At 39.0% G+C, this 19,219-nt stretch overlaps 1 protein-coding gene across 1 annotated transcript in view; it reads right to left on the reverse strand.

The window, feature by feature from the left end:
- Positions 1-7,969: 7,969 nt before the first annotated feature.
- The window catches only part of LOC139413676 (sodium- and chloride-dependent GABA transporter 2-like), a 61,292-nt gene continuing 50,042 nt past the window's right edge, over positions 7,970-19,219 (reverse strand). Inside the window, exons 6-16 of the mRNA XM_071161336.1 lie at positions 18,910-18,997; positions 17,905-18,037; positions 15,715-15,849; positions 15,353-15,456; positions 14,579-14,703; positions 14,239-14,351; positions 13,854-13,991; positions 13,322-13,424; positions 9,022-9,122; positions 8,663-8,833; positions 7,970-8,360 (exon numbers count right to left, since the gene is read on the reverse strand). Coding sequence (XP_071017437.1) covers positions 8,214-8,360; positions 8,663-8,833; positions 9,022-9,122; positions 13,322-13,424; positions 13,854-13,991; positions 14,239-14,351; positions 14,579-14,703; positions 15,353-15,456; positions 15,715-15,849; positions 17,905-18,037; positions 18,910-18,997 — 1,358 coding nt within the window. The 3' untranslated portion in view covers positions 7,970-8,213. The remainder of the gene's footprint in view (positions 8,361-8,662; positions 8,834-9,021; positions 9,123-13,321; positions 13,425-13,853; positions 13,992-14,238; positions 14,352-14,578; positions 14,704-15,352; positions 15,457-15,714; positions 15,850-17,904; positions 18,038-18,909; positions 18,998-19,219) is intronic.

Consider the following 19,219-nt stretch of genomic DNA (forward strand, 5'->3'; position numbering starts at 1 on the left):
ATGCCCTATAAAGCTGTTTAATCATCACATTTGCATTCAGAATCAGACAGTGGGCGTCCCTTGGGGAGCAGGGGCCCATTACATTAGAAACTAGCGAAACATAGAGCTAAGTCCACGTCTGTATGTCAGTCCTAGTGATGGGAAAACATGGAACTAAAAACTGAAAACACATAATTCCTGAAGTCCTGACCTTGGTTGGGTCTCAAGTCCATTATCATGCCAATGCCTTCTGGGGTTTGAGTTTATCAAGGGCCTACATCTTGAGGTTCCAGATACCAGCACCATGGGAAGGCCAGCCTGAAATTCCATTGGTATTTATATATGTAGGGGTGGACTGTGAAACTGCAGCTGACCTCAGCTCTGTGAGTAGCAGGCTGGATATTGAGACCACCTAAGGTGCAGACAGAGAAGACAGACAGGGGTTAGGGCACCAGGCTTAAAGGAGCCTTAACCAGGAGCCTTTGGATTCCTTGTATTACATAGAGTACAATGTTCTCAGAAATACATTGATACTCTTTCACAGTATGTAGATGAAAAAAACATTGGAACGATGGTGTAACGGCATTCGTCCTCCTGTGACGAGGAGTATGAGAGATCGGACCAATGCGCAGCGTGGTATGTGTTCATGATGTTTATTTACTGAACACTGAAATACAAAATATCAACGTTAAAAAAACGAAAACAGCTCCGTCAGGTGCAAAACACACTAAACAGAAAATAATCACCTACAAAACACAGGTGGGAAAAGGCTACCTAAGTATGATTCTCAATCAGAGACAACGAACGACACCTGCCTCTGATTGAGAACCATACTAGGCCAAACACATATAAAAAAGAACATAGACTACCCACCCCAACTCACGCCCTGACCAACCTAAAACAAAGACATAACAAAGGAACTAAGGTCAGAACGTGACAGATGGGTTGAGATGGGTAGAAAATAGTATACTGTCAAATACAATTTTTTGGGGACAAATAACCATATAAATACTCAAATAAAAGTAGTTGTTTTGGGCTGTGTATTTGAAAATGCTCAAATACACAGAAAAAGTATTTTAAATAGTAGATACTCAAGTACACATGTATTTGAACACAAGTCTGGTTGAACCAGGGTCTTTATTGTGTGTCTCATGTGCTGTGCCTGTTTCGTGTGCTGTCTGTCTCTTGTGTCGTGTTTGTCTCATGTTCTTTGGGTGTGTACAGTATTACTGATGTGCTGAAGGGTCAAGATCACAGACTTTCACCCTCGGAGCAATAAGTCCTAGCTGCACCTTTAACCTCGGCACAAGGGAGCCTCAACTAGGGCCCCATTAGTAACTAATGAGCCTGAAGAGAGTGAATGAGCACCCCGTCAATAAAAGTACTTGTCCTCCTTTTCAATTTAGTGTACATAAGTTCTTTCAAACAGGTCAACTGTGGCAAAAGGAACTTGACAGGCTAGACTACGTAAAGTTTAGCGTCCTTGTGATGATGATCATGATAATGGTGGTGATGATGCTTATGATGAATATTATGATAATGATACATGAAATCTGAATGAAAAGATGGGAGATGACATGATCATGAGCAGCAGGTGAATCCATAAGTATGTTTTTTTTTCAGGTCATCTCCTCAAAACAAGGTACAATAATTATCACAGCCCAGTTCTGAAAACCTTATGCTAACATGAACACGGCTTACATTTTTTTGTTTTCTTGGAAAGAGAGCCTTCTACATACTTTATATACAGCTTCAGCAGAAATGCCTAAGAATTCACAAATTCCAGCTAGATGATTTGTGCTTGTTTGTAAATAGTAGTACTTATTCATCAACTGTTTCCTGACTCATGTCTGTCTTCCTCAATATCTGAATGAATCATGTAATGTGACCAGTGTGATCGAAGAGAGCTGCTTGCCTTGTTTAATAAGACCTTGAATAGCAGCAGGGTTATACCAGGGTTATACCATATACTATAGACTAAATGGTAACACTTTACTTTGATAGACCCAAATAGATTTGTAGATGTTAATTAGATGTTCAACTAACTGTCATCAAGATTTCCAACTATCCACTTACCCTAACCCTTATCCTAAATGCAACCCTAACCTTAACTCTTACCCTAACCCAGACCTTCTCAAATAGTGGGGCGCGCCCCCCTGGGGGGACTCGAAGCGATGCCAGGGGAACACGGAGATAATGAGACAAACGTAAGTCTCCCGAAAGCTAAGACGAGGAAATATAACGAAGCATATGTAGCGCTTGGCTTCACTGTGACTACGGTGGGAGACGAGGAAAGACCGGTATGTTTACTGTGTCTAAAAATGTTGGCAGCGGACAGCATGAAGCCAAATAAATGAAGGTGTCGCTTAAAGACATTACACCCCAATCACGCTGATAAGCCGCTTGAGGTTTTTCAGTGAAAACGTGTCGAATATTGCCAACAATCGTCCCGCTTTGTGAATGCTACTTCAGTAAACCAGCGAGCACTGTTAGCATCATATAAGGTGGCGTACCAAATTGTTCAGTGCAAAAAACCCCACTCTATAGCGGAGGAGCTGATACTGCCTGCAGCATTAGACATGGTCTCTGTCCTGCTGGATGACGCAAGTGCTGCAAAAATAAAACCACCCCTCTGTCCAATGACACTGTCGCCAGACGTATAAATGACATTGCTAACGATCTTAAAGAACAGCTGGTAGATAAACTCAAAGACAAACGCTTTGCCTTACAGTTCGATGAAGCAACTGACAGCAACAAAGACTGTTTGTTTATGGCTTATGTACGTTTTGACATGAAAAACTCCCTGTGTGAGGATCTCATTTTTTGTAAATATGTCAGAGACAGAGCCACAGCTGAAGAGCTATTCAAAATGCTGGACTGCTTCCTGACTGAGAATGGGCTAAAGTGGGAGAACTGCATTGGTGTTTGCAGTGATGGTGCACAGACCATGGCAGGGATGAGAAAAGGACTTCGGGCACTCATCAAGAAGGCCTCACCTAATGCTGAGCACTGGCATCAAGGCACCTTTCCTCTGAATTAAGTGAGGTTATGACATTGTAGGTGTAGTCAATTTTATAAAGACCAGACCACTAAAAACAAGAGTCTTCTCTGCTATCTGTGAGGAGATGGGAGCTGAACATCAAGCTGTGCTGTTTCACAGTAAAGCAAGGTGGCTGTCACGAGGAAAGAGAGCAGATAAGAATGTTTTCGGAGCAGGAGCACAAGTATGACCTCGCAGAAAAATGTAGTGATGAGAACTTCCTGGCAAAACTGGCCTACCTGAGTGACATATTTGGAAAGCTAAATGAACTAAATCTACAGCTTCAAGGGAAAGATAAACACCTCCCTCAGGTCACAGACAAGATCAGCTCTTTCACTCGAAAGCTTGCAATGTGGGGCAGGCGACTTGATGAAGGAAATACTGATTCATTCGAGAACCTGCATGAATTTGTTGACACTACTCACTATGATGCCACCTCAGTGATTCCATATATTAAGGAGCATATTTCATCACTGATGGGATTCTTTAAAATGTACTTCCCTGAAAACAGTTCCCAATATGACTGGGTGAGAGATCCTTTCAATGCACCAGCTCCAACTGGTTTCAGCTCTGCAGAGGAGGACCAGTTCATTGATATGATGTCTGACTCCACATTGAGACTGAGGTTCACATCACAGACACTGAGTGAATTCTGGCTGAGTGTAGAGAGGCAGTATCCACTCTTAGGGCAGAGGGCCATGGGCATTCTTCTTCCTTTTGCAACATCTTATCTTTGTGAGACTGGCTTCTCTGCTGTTGCTGCACTGAAGACCAAGTACAGGTCCCAGCTAAACATTGAGCAGGAGCTGAGAGTTGCAGTATCATGCTTCAAACCCCACTTTGAAAAGCTGTGCTCTGCAAAACGTGCTCATTGTAGCCATTAATCCTGACTTCCTCATTTTGATTTTAAAAATCAGCATAAATTGTTTTATTAATTTTTGTTTTATAGGTCAAAGTGTTTCATATATTGTGCTCCTGAGTTAATGTTGCTGATCAATTTGAATGTATTATTATTTATTGATTATATTTTTATTTTTCAGTATCAAATGGTAACAAAATGTTTACAGTTTAAATAAGGGTTGAACTTTTTTTTAAATTTTGGTGCAAATTGATGCACTTTAAGTCTTTTCTGTTACAGACTAAAAAACAATGTTAATAAAGTTATTCTTTGTTGTAAGTTGATCTATATTTCTTTCTTTTTTCTTTTCTTCTTTTCTTTAATGTTAATAAGGATACAATGTTATGCAGAGGTGTACTTATAACAATTTTATAGACAAATTATACAATTTACAGTTATGGCGGAGAGTTGGGGGGCGCGAAATGTTTACTTCTTCCTGGGGGGGGGCGTAACAGAAAATAATTGAGAAGCACTGCTCTAACACAAACTGTAACCCAGCTAGTTGTTGTATCAAAAAAGTTGCAGTTAATAGTTTGTTGATAGCTTAAGAATATGTAGACCATCTATAGGGGAGTATCCAAATAAAGAGAAACCGATTTCATAAATGAAGTGCTGTATGTTTATTATTACGAAACCTTGAAGTGTTGAGGTAAATCAAGGGCACAGCAATGGGCAAGTGTTGGTTGGTTGGTGGATGGAGTCAATGAATGGTAGTAATGAATGGTAGAAGGTAATTGTATCCATGTGTTAAAATACTGGCATGTATGTACAGCATGTAAAGCCTGGATGAAGTAAGCAATGATTGAGTCTGAGGAAGGTGGGCTATGCTATGCATTTTCATACTATATGACATGTTGAACACACACACACACACATACATACACACACACACACACACACACACACACACACACACACACACACACACACACACACACACACACACACACACACACACACACACACACACACACACACACACACACACACACACATCTATATACTCACACACACAAACCTGACAAAGAAGTTTTATAAAGTAAAAACTAGACCATAATTGATCATCTGATACATTTCAATTTGGCATCAATTTCAAATGTACATTTGATTGAAAATAAAATAATACTAAAAAACATATATAGTTGTCAAAAGTGACCCATATAGCATTATAAATTAAGTAACACAAATCATTTTGGCCACATCATTTTTAGGGTTGTGTCACAAGATGACTGGTTGGACCGTGGACCCCTACTGTGCAGCTAGCGGCTTATGTTGCATCAAAGTCACTGGGGTTACGTCCTTAACAGCACTCTATTTCCTATTTAGTGCACTATTTTTAAGCAGGGCACAGATGGCTCTGGTCAAAAGTAGTGCACGATATAGTGAATAGGTACCATTTGGGATGCAATCTGGGTATTAAATCCTGGCGACAGCAAGATGAGACGGCATTATGAAACATCAGAAAAAATACATAAAGACTATTTTCCCACAGTGTCATATGTCTCTCATTCCATTAATGTCTTCTTATGATGGTTCTTGGAAATGCTTAGATAATGTTTACTGGACCCACAGGGTACTTGAAGCCTGCCAGACTAAAGTGATGGAAGCAACTGTGTTGCTAAGTCCCTGCTTCCTAACGCTTGGGGGGACATGGTTGTGTTGTATAATCAAATCAAGCTTTACAGCACAGTTCAAACATGGAATGCAACACAATGTGATTCATAGGAATTTTTTTAAACTTTAAAAAAAAATAAAAACTGAAATATTTACTACACAACAAACATGAGAGGATAAAAAAAACGAAAGAATAACAATAAAAACTGAACAACTAAAAAGCACCCTAAGGAAAAGCAAACCTAAAAAGGTGTGTTTTAAGAGCGGTGGTAGTACATTGGCTGGATGGCATGCACATAGTTAGTTGTTTTTCACTTAATAATTGGCTGGATTACAGTCATGTATAAATCCTTGCTTCAAATCAATGTCTGTGCTTGTGAATGACATGGTATTAAGGTCCTGTACTGTAAGAGGTGTGAACACACGTGACCTTGTGGACTACAGCGGCTGCCTGAAACAATGAATAACACTTCCTCAATGTCCAAATCACTAAAGACTTAAAATGGTCCAAACACGCAGACAGTCACAAAGAAGGTGCGACAGCGCCTCTTCCCCCTCAGGAGGTTGAAAATGTTTGGTATTGGCCCTCAAATCCTCAAAAGGTTCTACAGCTGTACCATTGAGAGCATTTTGACTGGCTGCATTACTGCCTGGTATGGAAATAGCGCAGACTTCGATCGCATGGCGCTACAGAGGGTGGTGCGGACAGCCCAGTATATCAATGGGGCCGAGCTCCCTGCCATCCAGGACATCTATATCCGGAAGGCCCAGACAATCGTTGAAGACTCCAACCACCCAAGCCATAGGCTATTTTCCCTGCTTCCGCACGGCAAGCGGTACTGGTGCATCAAGTCTGGCACCAACTGGCTATTGAACAGCCAAGCAATAAGACAGACAAATAGCTAACACACTAGCTCCATGGACTATCTGAGTTAACCTTGCATCCTTATTTACCTTTTGATTTTTGTACTGTATGCACACTCAAAGGGCCCTACACACACACACACACACTCCATCATCTGCTCACAAACACATAATATGCACATACATTTATACCGACTCTACAGACACGCACACCCACTCACATACAAGCTGATGCTACTCTATTTATCTTATATCCTGATGCCTAGTCACCTTACCCCTACACATATCTACCTCCATCACTCCAGTATCCGTGCACTTTGTAAATATGGTATTGGAACTGACCCTGTATATATGCTTACCTACATATTGTGTTATTCACATTTCTTGTGGTTTTTTAAATAACCATTGTTTTTGGTTATTGCATTGTTGGATTTTGAGTTTGAAGAAAGGCATTTCACTGTTCTTGTGCATGTGACATTAAAACTTGAAACTTTAACAGATGTGAAAAATTATCAGTATGGCAACCTGAGGGGAAAAACATATGTGTTTTCTTTTGTATTATATTGGAAAATCTCAGGATATTGCATTCATAGACACAACTATGGTTATGCCTCTGGTGTGATAACACACTGAAACAAAGACCTTGAGCCAATACAAAAAAGGTTCCCTTGTCTAACATTTGTTCATCCAGAATTGCTCAAATTTGCATGTACCCAGAATATCGTCTGATATGGACTCATGTGTGAACATGTAAGTTGTGACATTCTGTCAGGATGAGTGCAGCCATAAATAATGGAGATAGCTGTTATTACTGCACTATACAATTGTAAAAAGTTTAAAGGCCGATTGTCAATGATGATTTCATCAACAATATTTAGAATGGAAATAACTGATTCGAAGGCTAGTGTTATAAAACTGTTTCATAAAATAATTTTGTAATGTATCATAACAGAGTTACAAAAGAGTATTACAAAATACCTTAATCAGATCAGTTTCACGATAATTGTAATTGACAGTTTAACAACATAATTTCGCACCTTTCCACATCATATCATGTCTGTCATTTAATATACTAACTAAATAATTGGGGTGTTATTCGGACAATTATCAATTATCTTTATCTGTCAAATCCAAGGTGCTAATGGTTGGATAATTTATTTGTGTCCTGCAGGGAATTGAACTTCACTTAATTTGCTTCTGGAGTTCCATAATATGTGGATTTCCATACATAGAGTTCCATAAGACCTTGTCTTTGAGTGATGATATGCTGCTTTTATGCCTTTGGTGAATTCCTGCAAAATTACCTCCAGAAGGACTGTCCTGTTAAATACTGACTTCAATTTCAGCTTGGTTGCTCAAATCCTGCTATCTTCGTTCCTGCTTAACTTTCTTAGTTGCTAATCAATGCTTGCTGTATGCACATTTAAAACAATTTAGAATAACCTTTAAAACATACCACATTATTATATCGTCACCATCTACATAGTAGTCAACTCACATCTTAAAGGTATTTGAAAAGAAAAGTATTTGAAAACTCACAGTGCAAATAACATTTATAAAAGTCCTATCCCAAAAATATGGCTACCATACACCACTAAGGTGGGTCCTATATACAGTATAGGTAGAATAGCTGAGGTAAGAAATAAATTACCTCAATACAATATCTGAGATCTGGAGGAAAAAAAATACAAAATGAATACAATTTTTTATTTGCATATATTCCTAAAATATACAATACTTACGTATGGACTGTTTAATTGGGCACTGAAAATATCATATCAAAAGTACTATGTATCATGTTTTCAAATTAGCAAGATGTCATATGTGCATCTCTAGCTCAACTACACCACTTCCCTTGTACTCAAGAATAAGAATGGAATCTGGGTTCAGAGGGCACTGTTCAGGACTTTGCTGCTTCTGGTTGAGGGCCTTGTTGGTTTCTGGGCGACATAGCTGTTTTAGGCTCTGTGAAAGCAGGTCGTCGATAAAAACAGAAATCCAATAACATGCATTTCACAGTTCTGATCAAAGAAGAGTAATAAATCCAAACAATCAAAATTACATTTCTGTGTTTTTGCTAAATGTACGTTTTTGGTAAGCCCAAAGTCATTACTGAAGTATAAATCCCTATGTCTATGGTTCGACGTTATTAGGTTGTAATCTTTATAAATATTTTATCAAGCAATGTATACTGTGGGCACTTTTGTATTCTCATGAATATCGTATCTAACCATTGTATCAACTACCACCATTGACAGTAGTCTTACCTGCCAGACTGTCAATTTGGACCGATAGACCTTCCAGATCATCCACAGAGGCACCAGAGCCACACAGGCGAGCCCCAGGAACCACCCCAATGCATATGCCCAGTCAGGGTACAAATAGGTTTTGTTGAACTTTAGGGGCTTATATTGTACCAAGGAAAAGATGAATGTACCCTGAAGAGAAACAAATAATAGCATAGGCATGTCATTCTATCATGAATTGTTAAGGATTTGTTTGTTCTTTAGGCATGTTGCATTAGATAATATCATTCATATTAAAACCATAATATTACAGTTAATTATTTTAATGTATATATTCCTTGAAGAAGGATTTTTGACAAAACAGTGAGCCAACCACTCACCAAACAGACTGTAGGGGTGACGTAAAGCCAACAGTACTTAATCACTGGCCAGGGACGATACCCAATCATATCTTCTATGTTGTCATAGAGACGATCCACTCCTGTAAATAAAAAATATAACACAGAGTTTGGGTCGACTTCGTTTACACTTCAACAAATTCAGGAAATTCATTCATATGATTTTCAGTGAGTGTCAGTCTGAATTGTTAAATTCTTGCTCTGAATTTGCTCAGAGTGAAGCTTTTAAAGGTTTAACCTGAAACACAAGTATTTTATGACCAATCAAGGGTTCAGCTAGGATGATATTGTTGAAGTCGGAAGTTTACATACACTTAGGTTACAGTCATTAAAACTCCACAAATGTATTGTTAACAAACTATAGTTTTGGCAAGTCGGTTAGGACATCTACTTTGTGGATGACACAAGTACATTTTCCAACAACTGTTTACAGACAGATTATTTCACTTGTAGTTCACTGTATCACAATTCCAGTGGGTCAGAAGTTTACATACACTAAGTTAACTGTGCCTTTAAACAGCTTGGAAAATTCCAGAAAATTATGGCATGGCTTTAGATGGTTCTGATTGGTGCTAATTGACATCATTTGGGTCAATTGGAGGTGTACCTGTGGATGTATTTCAAGGCCTACCTTCAAATTCAGTGCCTTTTTGCTTGACATCATTGGAAAATCAAAATAAATCAGCCAAGACCTCAGAAAGAAAATGGTAGACCTCCACAAGTCTGGTTTATCCTTGAGAGCAATTTCCAAACGCCTGAAGGTACCAGGTTCATCTGTACAAACAATAGTACGCAAGTATAAACACAATGGGACACTGCAGCCGTCATACTTCTCGGGAAGGAGACGCGTTCTCTCTCCTAGAGATGAACGTACTTTGGTGCAAAAAGTGTGAATCAATCCCAGAACAACAGCAATGGACCGTGTGAAGATGCTGGAGGAAACAGGTACAGAAGTATATATATCCACAGTAAAACGAGTCCTATATCAACATAACTTGAAAGGCCGCTCAGCAAGGAAGAAGCCACTGCTCCAAAACCGCCGTAAAAAAGCCAGACTTTGGTTTGCAACTGCACATGGGGACATCCTCTGGTCTGATGAAACAAAAAAAAAATTGTTTGGAGGAAAAAGGGGAAGGCTTGTAAGCTGAAGAACACCATCCTAACCGTGAAGCACGGGGGTGGCAGCATCATGTTGTGAGGGTGTTTTGCTGCAGGAGGGACTGGTGCACTTCACAAAATAGATGGTATCATGAGGTAGAAAATGTGGATATATTGAAGCAACATCTCAAAACGTCAGTCAGGGAGTTAAAGCTTGGTTGCAAATGGGTCTTCCAAATGGACAATGACCCCAAGCATACTTCCAAAGTTGTGGCAAAATGGCTTAAGGACAAGAAAGTCAAAGCATTGGGCCATCACAAAGCCCTGACCTCAATCCTATAGAAAATTTGAACTGAAAAAAAAGCATGTGTGAGCAAGGAGGCCTACAAACCTGACTCAGTTACACCAACTCTGTCAGAAGGAATGGGCCAAAATTCACCCAACTTATTGTGGGAAGCTTGTGGAAGGCTACCTGAAATGTTTGACCCAAGTTAAACAATTTATAGGCAATGCTACCAAATACTAATTGAGTTTATGTAAACTTCTGACCCACTGGGAATGTGATGAAAGAAAGAAATGCTGAAATAAATCATTCTTTCTACTATTACTCCGACATTTCACATTCTTAAAACAAAGTGGTGATCTTAACTGACCTAAAACAGGGAATTTTTTACTCTGATTAAATGTCAGGAATTGTGAAAAACTGAGTTTAAATGTATTTGGCTAAGGTTTATGTAAACTTCCGACTTCAACTGTAGGTCAGGACATATCGGGTAGATATATAATGTTCAGTCAAACTAATAGCTGACTTCTCCATAATAAAGTATCATATCAATTATATTCCCATCATGAATCAAAGGTTTAAAAAAATATCTAGTCAGCACCCAAGGTGTTATAACACCTTTTGACAGGATTGCAGCAGATCTGACATGACTTTTGACATCATTTCTGTATACGTTCCTACCTGCTGCATCGGGTGTGTCAGGAAAGGCCGGGGGCAATATGTATTAAGATTCTCAGACTAGGAGTGCTGATTTAGGATCCGTTTAGCCTTTTAGATCAAAATGAATATGATTACACGAACAGGGGGGACCTGATCCTAGTGCAGCACTCGTACGCTGAGACACTTGATACATACATACGGCCAAGATGTCACCTTTCAGTCCATAGTATTCCTATACGTTTTCCAGTAAGAGGTCAGGAGACTCATCCTCAGGTGTTCCTGTCTCCTTCCCTCTCATTAGAATACTTCTAGGATCTACAGTATTTACCCTAACACGCACCTCATTCCTACAGAAACACTTTGTAGCGTCAGCATACCATGTCATTTGGTTAGAACCTTCATAACAATGTTTGAATCTTTACTACAGTTATCTCATTTACCAGCTATCCATGTGAACAAAGTCTCATAACATGTTGCTTCACTTGATGTTAATATTAATTATATTATATTAGGTGCACACTGGGGGTGGTTTCTTTTTCCGACAGCACAGTTGCCTGCCATCTTTGTAAATGACTCTCAGAGACATACACGGTCTGGCTGTGAACACACTGAAACACAATACTTCCCATGCCAGCAGACTGCCTTCAATATTTCAAATTGAGTGAAAGATGAATGTCTGGAGTCAGTTTGAGGGCAATGTTAGTAAATAAATGTTATTTAAATAACACCATTACCTCTCTGAAAGATAAACTTGGATTGAGTATACTAAAACAACGAACAAAATTATTTCATGTCCCACACTCCCAAAGCCCAAGGGAGAGGGGCTATCCATGTTTCACAACCAATGACAGTTTATTTCCATTAAGCAATAAACACGTTCAAAGTTAGTCAAACGGACACAATTTGCAATAGCATGCCATGACTTGCATAGCTATAGTTATCTTAAAAGGAGTATCTTATAAAAGCGTTCAAGATTACATAATTGAACATCATCACTCTGCACATGAGTGAAATGGACCCTAATGAAACGTAATGTTAAACCCATGTGGATCTAAAGGTTTTCTTGTGCGTTTGCGCTTATTTAGTCTGTCAATGGTTTCTGTTTTGCAATCAAAGCCTAAGTAGCTGTGACAGCAGACATCCTTTTTCAAGAGAGCGGGATGCCATCAAGCTTAAATCCTCAATGGGGAAAGTCTAAGGAAGTATTATACACAGCTGACAAACGTGACGGACGGAACAAAGGTGTCTAGTCAAAGAGCACATAAAGATGAAACCTAAGCAGAGGCATTGTCTAGAATTTTACTGACTAAGGACTAAGAGGGTGAAATCAAGAGGTCATATAGAAGACCTACTGTATATCCAGTCATTGTTTGAATAGTGTTATTGAATAGGCTTGCGAAACAAGTGTACAATTATTTCACAAAAGTCTGAATTAAGCACCTGGGACTTTAAAACACTGAAAACCCACAAAGAACATCAGAGGAACTGCACTTTAGAAGTCCTTATAAGAGATTTAAGAATCAACTTTATTGAATATCTGTTTTGGCTTCTGTGCCTCTTGCTTTAAAAGTACTGAGGCCACTTACTGAGTGATTATTTAGAAAGAATAGTATATCAACTGAGCAAAATGTAAGATCATTTGGCATTTGAAGATTTCAAAGTGATATACAGTATTATTCAAAGACAATGCAGACTGCACTTACGCAAGTGCTATCATGGGACAAAATTATATTGCATGACATTTGAGCAACATTCCTAGATAATCAACGTTCTGGTCTGTCTACATGTGACAAAAAATGCAAATGCAAAAATGAGGGAACTTGGAGGCACACGTTTAGATAGACGTATCCACAACATTCTTAATCCAAAATATTTCAAATCTGTTTTAGAAAGTCAAAATATTTCAAATCTGTCTTAGAAAGTCAAAATATTTCAAATCCGTCTTAGAAAGTCAAAATATTTCAAATCTGTCTTAGAAAGTCAAAATATTTCAAATCCGTCTTAGAAAGTCAAAATATTTCAAATCTGTCTTAGAAAGTCAAAATATTTCAAATCCGTCTTAGAAAGTCAAAATATTTCAAATCTGTCTTAGAAAGTCAAAATATTTCAACATAAATTAATTCCTCTCTAAGGATAAATCATAACCCAAAACAGGAACTGAATGGACGCTTAGGGCGAATAACTAACTCCTGGAGAGACACATTATTTCGTTGTTATCACCAGAGATTCTTGAGGACTTACCATAAATCCAACCGATTGCTATTGACTGGCAGACGGAGAGCAGAAGGAGATTGTTGCCACTGCACATGTAATGGTCAAAAAGTTGTAGAAAATATAAGCCTCCCTGCAACAGAGAACAGACATGATCGTACAGTGTGAAACTATGACTAATCGTGTAATCAGACGATACACTGGTATCATCTGATCAGAAAATGTTCATCAAAGGTACATGATATAGGGTATGTGATTCTCTAGAAAATAGTAACCAATAGTATGTATAGTACCATGAGGACTTTAGATGTTAGCCTTTCTCACAGAGTGTGAAAATAAAATATTCATATGCCCCCAGGAAAGCAGCTTAACACGTTTCAACTTCTGGTAAAGGGGTGGGGGGGCCCTATCAGCGGTCTCACTAGACTGGTATACTAAGACAGTGTTGAGACATTGGCAAGTTCAGGACATAACTTTGTTCCAGTGCTTGACAACTATAGACTAGAAAAATACAGCCAGAATGAAGGGAGAAAAATAATGACTTGTGTAGTGAGACACTCACCTCTGTGACCAGAAGGAGTCCCAGGAAGAAGCAGACAGAGCAGAGACAAAGCAGCAGCAGCTCTCGACGGTACCCCCTTCGAAACACGGTGGGGAACATGTCTGTCACAGAGGTCATCAGGCACTCCAGACTGACAAACTGTGACCAGGAGCAGAGAGGGGCCAAGTCATTCTCTACTCCTACTCTCAAAGTTGCATGAACAACATTAAGCTCCGTCACTTGACTAAAAAATCATAACAATAAAAATAATTTCCCATCTGTAATAAATAACAATGAAATCAGACACAAAATAATACAAAATTATCCTACTAATGTAGCCTCATATGGATAATATTTCAAGAATGATTAATCTAACTTCGATGTGGTTGAACCTTTGTTGTCTCACCTGTGTGTCAGCACCCAGCAAGATGACCATGACGAAGAAACATATGGACCACAACTGAGGTAAAGGCATCATGGCCACGGCACGAGGATAGGCTATGAAAGCCAGGCCAGGACCTGTAGCAATGTGGATACATGCACTTTCTCATTCTCATACAAACTAAATAACCATCAACTCTGGAAGTATTGTTAAGTATAGAAGTTAGTGGTAAACTATGGAAGTTAGTGGTGGCTCCGGATCTGTTTGTGTTGTCTTGCCAACTCCTATGGTCATTGTCACGAGGAATTGGCAAGACAGCACAACATGATCTGGCACCAGGCAAGGAAGTTAGTAGTACTCTTACCAGATGCTGCAACTTCAGATATGGGCAGCCCCTGTTCATATGACATGAAGCCCAACACAGAGAAGATAGCAAACCCAGCAACGAAGCTTGATCCTCCATTCACCAAACACAGCACAAACGTGTCCCTATAAATGAGGTAGAAGGTAAGAAAAGGTAAGGTAAGATCAGCACAGGTCAAATCTCATGGATTGTGCCTAAGGTCTGAGTAAATTTACTCTGTACAAGAATTCAAATAACTACATTTGAGATAAGCTGAACCTTCAGACAATTGACAATAAAGAGGAGAAGGCTTTTAAGTCGCCTCTCTGTCTCACTTGTTTATGAACCAGGATAAAGAACTTCCTGTGATGAGCCAGACCCCCCCTGAGCCTGAGCCATGGACACTCTGATGTATGAAAAGGCCCTTTAAGGGGTCAGTCAGAATCACTGCTAACAGTGTGTGGCTCCCAGACTTTCAGGCCAAGGACGGCATGGCCTATAGAGACTGTGAGACACTTGAAAGCCATTGCCAGCTACAGCACTACAGTTCCTGAAGTGATCCAAATTATAATATAGAATATACTGTATATATCCAATACTCAAAAGTATAAAATAATTTGATAATGGCAGACATAATTCAAACTGTCAGAGTGGGGCTCAAAAACAATACTTGGACATTTCCAAATCCACTACATCCTAGGCTAGTTAACCTCGCAAAGGACACAAAAAAAGGTTAAATAAAAATGATTATACAATAGACAGCCAGCTGGCAGGGAAGAAAATATAAGTATTTACTTATAGCAATCATTGTTATAATGATTGTAGCTGCCCAGTGCAGTCAGACTCCCTTGACAGATACCAAAGGAGAAAAGCACCTGTGCTCCAGCATCCATCCATACCTGCAATGGCACACATACAGTATACATCACTTTGAAGCCTTTTTAAAGGTAGAACATGAGCTGAAAACCATTGAGTAATAAAAACACAGACAATGCATTGTATTTCCTTATCTTCAATGATTTTCTTGATCTACTGTTTTACCTGCTGCTCTCCAAACATACCTGTGGTGCTACAACAACCACATTGTAATCACCTATTTGTTATGGAATTATGATATTTGGCACACATGTTAAGGGGCATGGCAGCTCATTATTTACCTGTGGGTCGACCAGTCTAGCAGGGTCCGGGTAGAGGTAGAACTTGATCCCATCAATAGCTCCAGGTAACGTGAGTCCCCGAGCCAATAGAACGATCAACATCAGATAGGGAAAGGTAGCTGTGAAATACACCACCTATCAAGAGGAGAGATATTACCTGACAATAAATAACCAAACATATTCACCATGACAGACATTTTAGTCCTTTCAGAAGATGTTTGTATCAAGGGAAAATAACAGTGTACGTATATAACAAGGGGCTTAACGTCAGCCTCAGAAAGAGCTAAATGTATGTTAATAAAACTAAAGAAGTGCAATAGTGAGAATATTACAATGAGTGTACAAAACTTTAGCAACACCTGCTCTTTCCATGACATAGACTGACCAGGTGAATCCAGGTGAAATGTATGATCCATTATTGATGTCACTTGTTAAATCCACTTCAGTCAGTGTAGATGAAGGGCAGGAGACAGGTTAAATAAGTATTTTTAAGCCTTGAGACATGGTTTGTGTATGTGTGCCATTCATAGGGTGAATTAGCAACCAAAAAGTGCCATCGAACGGGGTATAGTAGTAGGTGCCAGGTGAGTGTGTCAAGAACTGCAGGATTTTTCATGCTCAACAGTTTTCCGTGTGTATCAAGAATGGTCCACCACCCAAAGGACACCCAGCCAACTTGACACAACTGTGGGAAGCATTGAAGTCATGGGTCAGCATCCCTGTGAAACGCTTTCGACACCTTGTAGAGTCCATGCCTGACGAATTGAGGCTGTTCTGAGTGCAAAAGGGGGTGCAACTTTATATTAGGAAGATGTCCCTAATGTTTTGTACACTCAGTGTATAAGCAATAAATTATTCTAAATGTGACACATTTCTAGTTGGAACACTTTGTAAAAAAAACAACATATGGTTCCCTTTGGGAAAATATATCAATGTCCCTGGTGAATTGGCACATAAAGCAAAAATTCATGTCAGAATGCAACAGCGCTGGAAGGTTTGCAGGTATAGGGGTAGCTTAAGAAAGCATTTGCACAACTCCAGGTAAGTAGGTTGAATAATTTAAAACCACTCTTACTTAAACTTAAAGGGGCAAAACCATTTTTGGACTTCTGAATTACTTACAGTTGAAGTCGGAAGTTTACGTACACCTTAGCCAAATACATTTAAACTCAGTTTCACAATTCCTGACATTTAATCAGAGTAAAAATGTCTTGTCTTAGGTCAGTTAGGATCTCCACTTTATTTTAAGAATGTGAAATGTCAGAATAATAGTAGAGAGAATTATTTATTTAAGCTTTTATTGATTTCATCACATTCCCAGTGGGTAGCCTTCCACAAGCTTCCTACAATAAGTTGGGTGAATTTTGGCCCATTCCTCCTGACAGAGCTGGTGTAACTGAGTCAGGTTTGTAGGCCTCCTTGCTCGCACATGCTTTTTCAGTTCTGCCCACACATTTTCCATGGTATTGAGGTCAGTGCTTTGTGATGGCCACTCCAATACTTTGACTTTGTTGTCCTTAAGTCATTTTGTACCTGTTTCCTCCAGCATCTTCACAAGGTCCTTTGCTGTTGTTCTGGGATTGATTTGCACTTTTCGCACCAAAGTACGTTCATCTCTAGGAGACAGAACGCGTCTCCTTCCTGAGCGGTATAATGGCTGCGTGGTCCCATGGTGTTTATACTTGCGTACTATTGTTTGTACAGATGCACAAGGTACCATCAGGCATTTGGAAATTGCTCCCAAGGATGAACCAGACTTGTGGAGGTCTACAATTGTTTTCTGAAGTCTTGGCTGATTTCTTTTGATTTCCCCATGATGTCAAGCAAAGAGGCACTGAGTTTGAAGGTAGGCCTTGAAATACATCCACAGGTACACTTAGATTGTATACAGGTGGACTTTATTTAAATAATTATGAGAAGGTAATTGGTTGCACCAGATCTTATTTAGGGGCTTCATAGCAAAGGGGGTGAATACATATGCATGCACCACTTTTCCGTTTTAAAATCTTTTGAATTTTTTTAAACAAGTAATTTTTTTCATTTCACTTCACCAATTTGGACTATTTTGTGTATGTCCATTACATGAAATCCAAATAAAAATCCATTTAAATTACAGGTTGTAATGCAACACAATAGGAAAAACCTCAAGGGGGATTAATACTTTTGCAAGGCACTGTCGGCCTACTGTACCTTCCCAGTAGACTTCACTCCTTTCCAGACACAGAAGTAGCAGAGTATCCAGGCCAGCAGCAGACACAGAGCCAGCTCCCACCGCAGTCTACCAATCTGTTCTATCCCTGTTGAGATGCTCAACACCCTGCGCCTGGAAACAGCACAGACACGTGATACATACGCTTAATAAAAATACTACGTATCAAAAATGTAACCCTGACTAATGTATATTTTGCTCCATTCAAAAGGTTGTAATTGTGTTGGTATAGGCCCGGCCTAGACCAATTTCTGTCTTGTTATGGATTAATAAAGTGTTCTAAGGATTAATTAAATCATTTGGATATGGAGCTAACTATCTCTCCAAAGTGGTCTGAACCAAACACTAATCCCTGAGAACAGACGTCACAAACAGGGTTGGGTTGGACACACTGCCTTCCCTTAACACTATTTTACAGACAGACATCTTGAGATGTTTTAGATATCATATTGAAAAGACAGAATAATGAAGAAACTGCAGTTGTGCAATTCCTAAAAATGTTCTGCCAGACACTAACTTTATGATAACTTCTGTACTTTCAAGACTCATCTACAATCAGCAGCTGCAGAAACTCCCAAAGTCAATACAGCTGTAATGATTGAGTCCTATTGATTTACAAAACAGTATTTTAAACTGCTATGAGACTTTTGTGCTTTTAGGTTTAATTAGTTTAGAAGGATGTGTGTTGACATGATAGTTGGCAACAAGAGAGAAATAGTAACTATATAAATCTATCGTGTATACACAGACCTTTGTTGAGATATTTAATTAAAGATTACATGGTTAAATGGAAAACACATAATAATAACTTGTGAATTACTTGATCATGAGAAAAAGTGATCATGAAAACATTGGCACATGACAACACTTGATTATTATAAGAATCACAGTAGAGTGTACAGTAACTATAAGAATCCATGCGGAGAGAGTAGTGTAGAAATATAATCCCTTAGAATATTACAATAAGAACTGTACATGACACTTACTCCCAGAACTCTGTCGCAGGTGAAGTTGCATTCACAGGGACTGTCCAGTTAGCTGACAGATTCCTCTTGTCAAATTCTACACAAGATTCTAAGGGAGAAATACTTTTCATTAAAAATAAGACGAGTTTAATAGTTCAAGTAATATGTGTATACAGAATGTTTATTGTTTTTTGCAAAGGCTGGAGATTATAATTTTGTTTTGTCAATAGACACCCCATTGTTTTAACCCAGGCATACAAAACATAATATAGGCTGGAAATGAAAACCTAAGTTTAGATATTGAGGCAAAACAATGTCTAATGCAGAGACA

This window comes from Oncorhynchus clarkii, chromosome 7, assembly GCF_045791955.1.
Source record: "Oncorhynchus clarkii lewisi isolate Uvic-CL-2024 chromosome 7, UVic_Ocla_1.0, whole genome shotgun sequence".
In the NCBI taxonomy this organism is placed as follows: domain Eukaryota; kingdom Metazoa; phylum Chordata; class Actinopteri; order Salmoniformes; family Salmonidae; genus Oncorhynchus; species Oncorhynchus clarkii.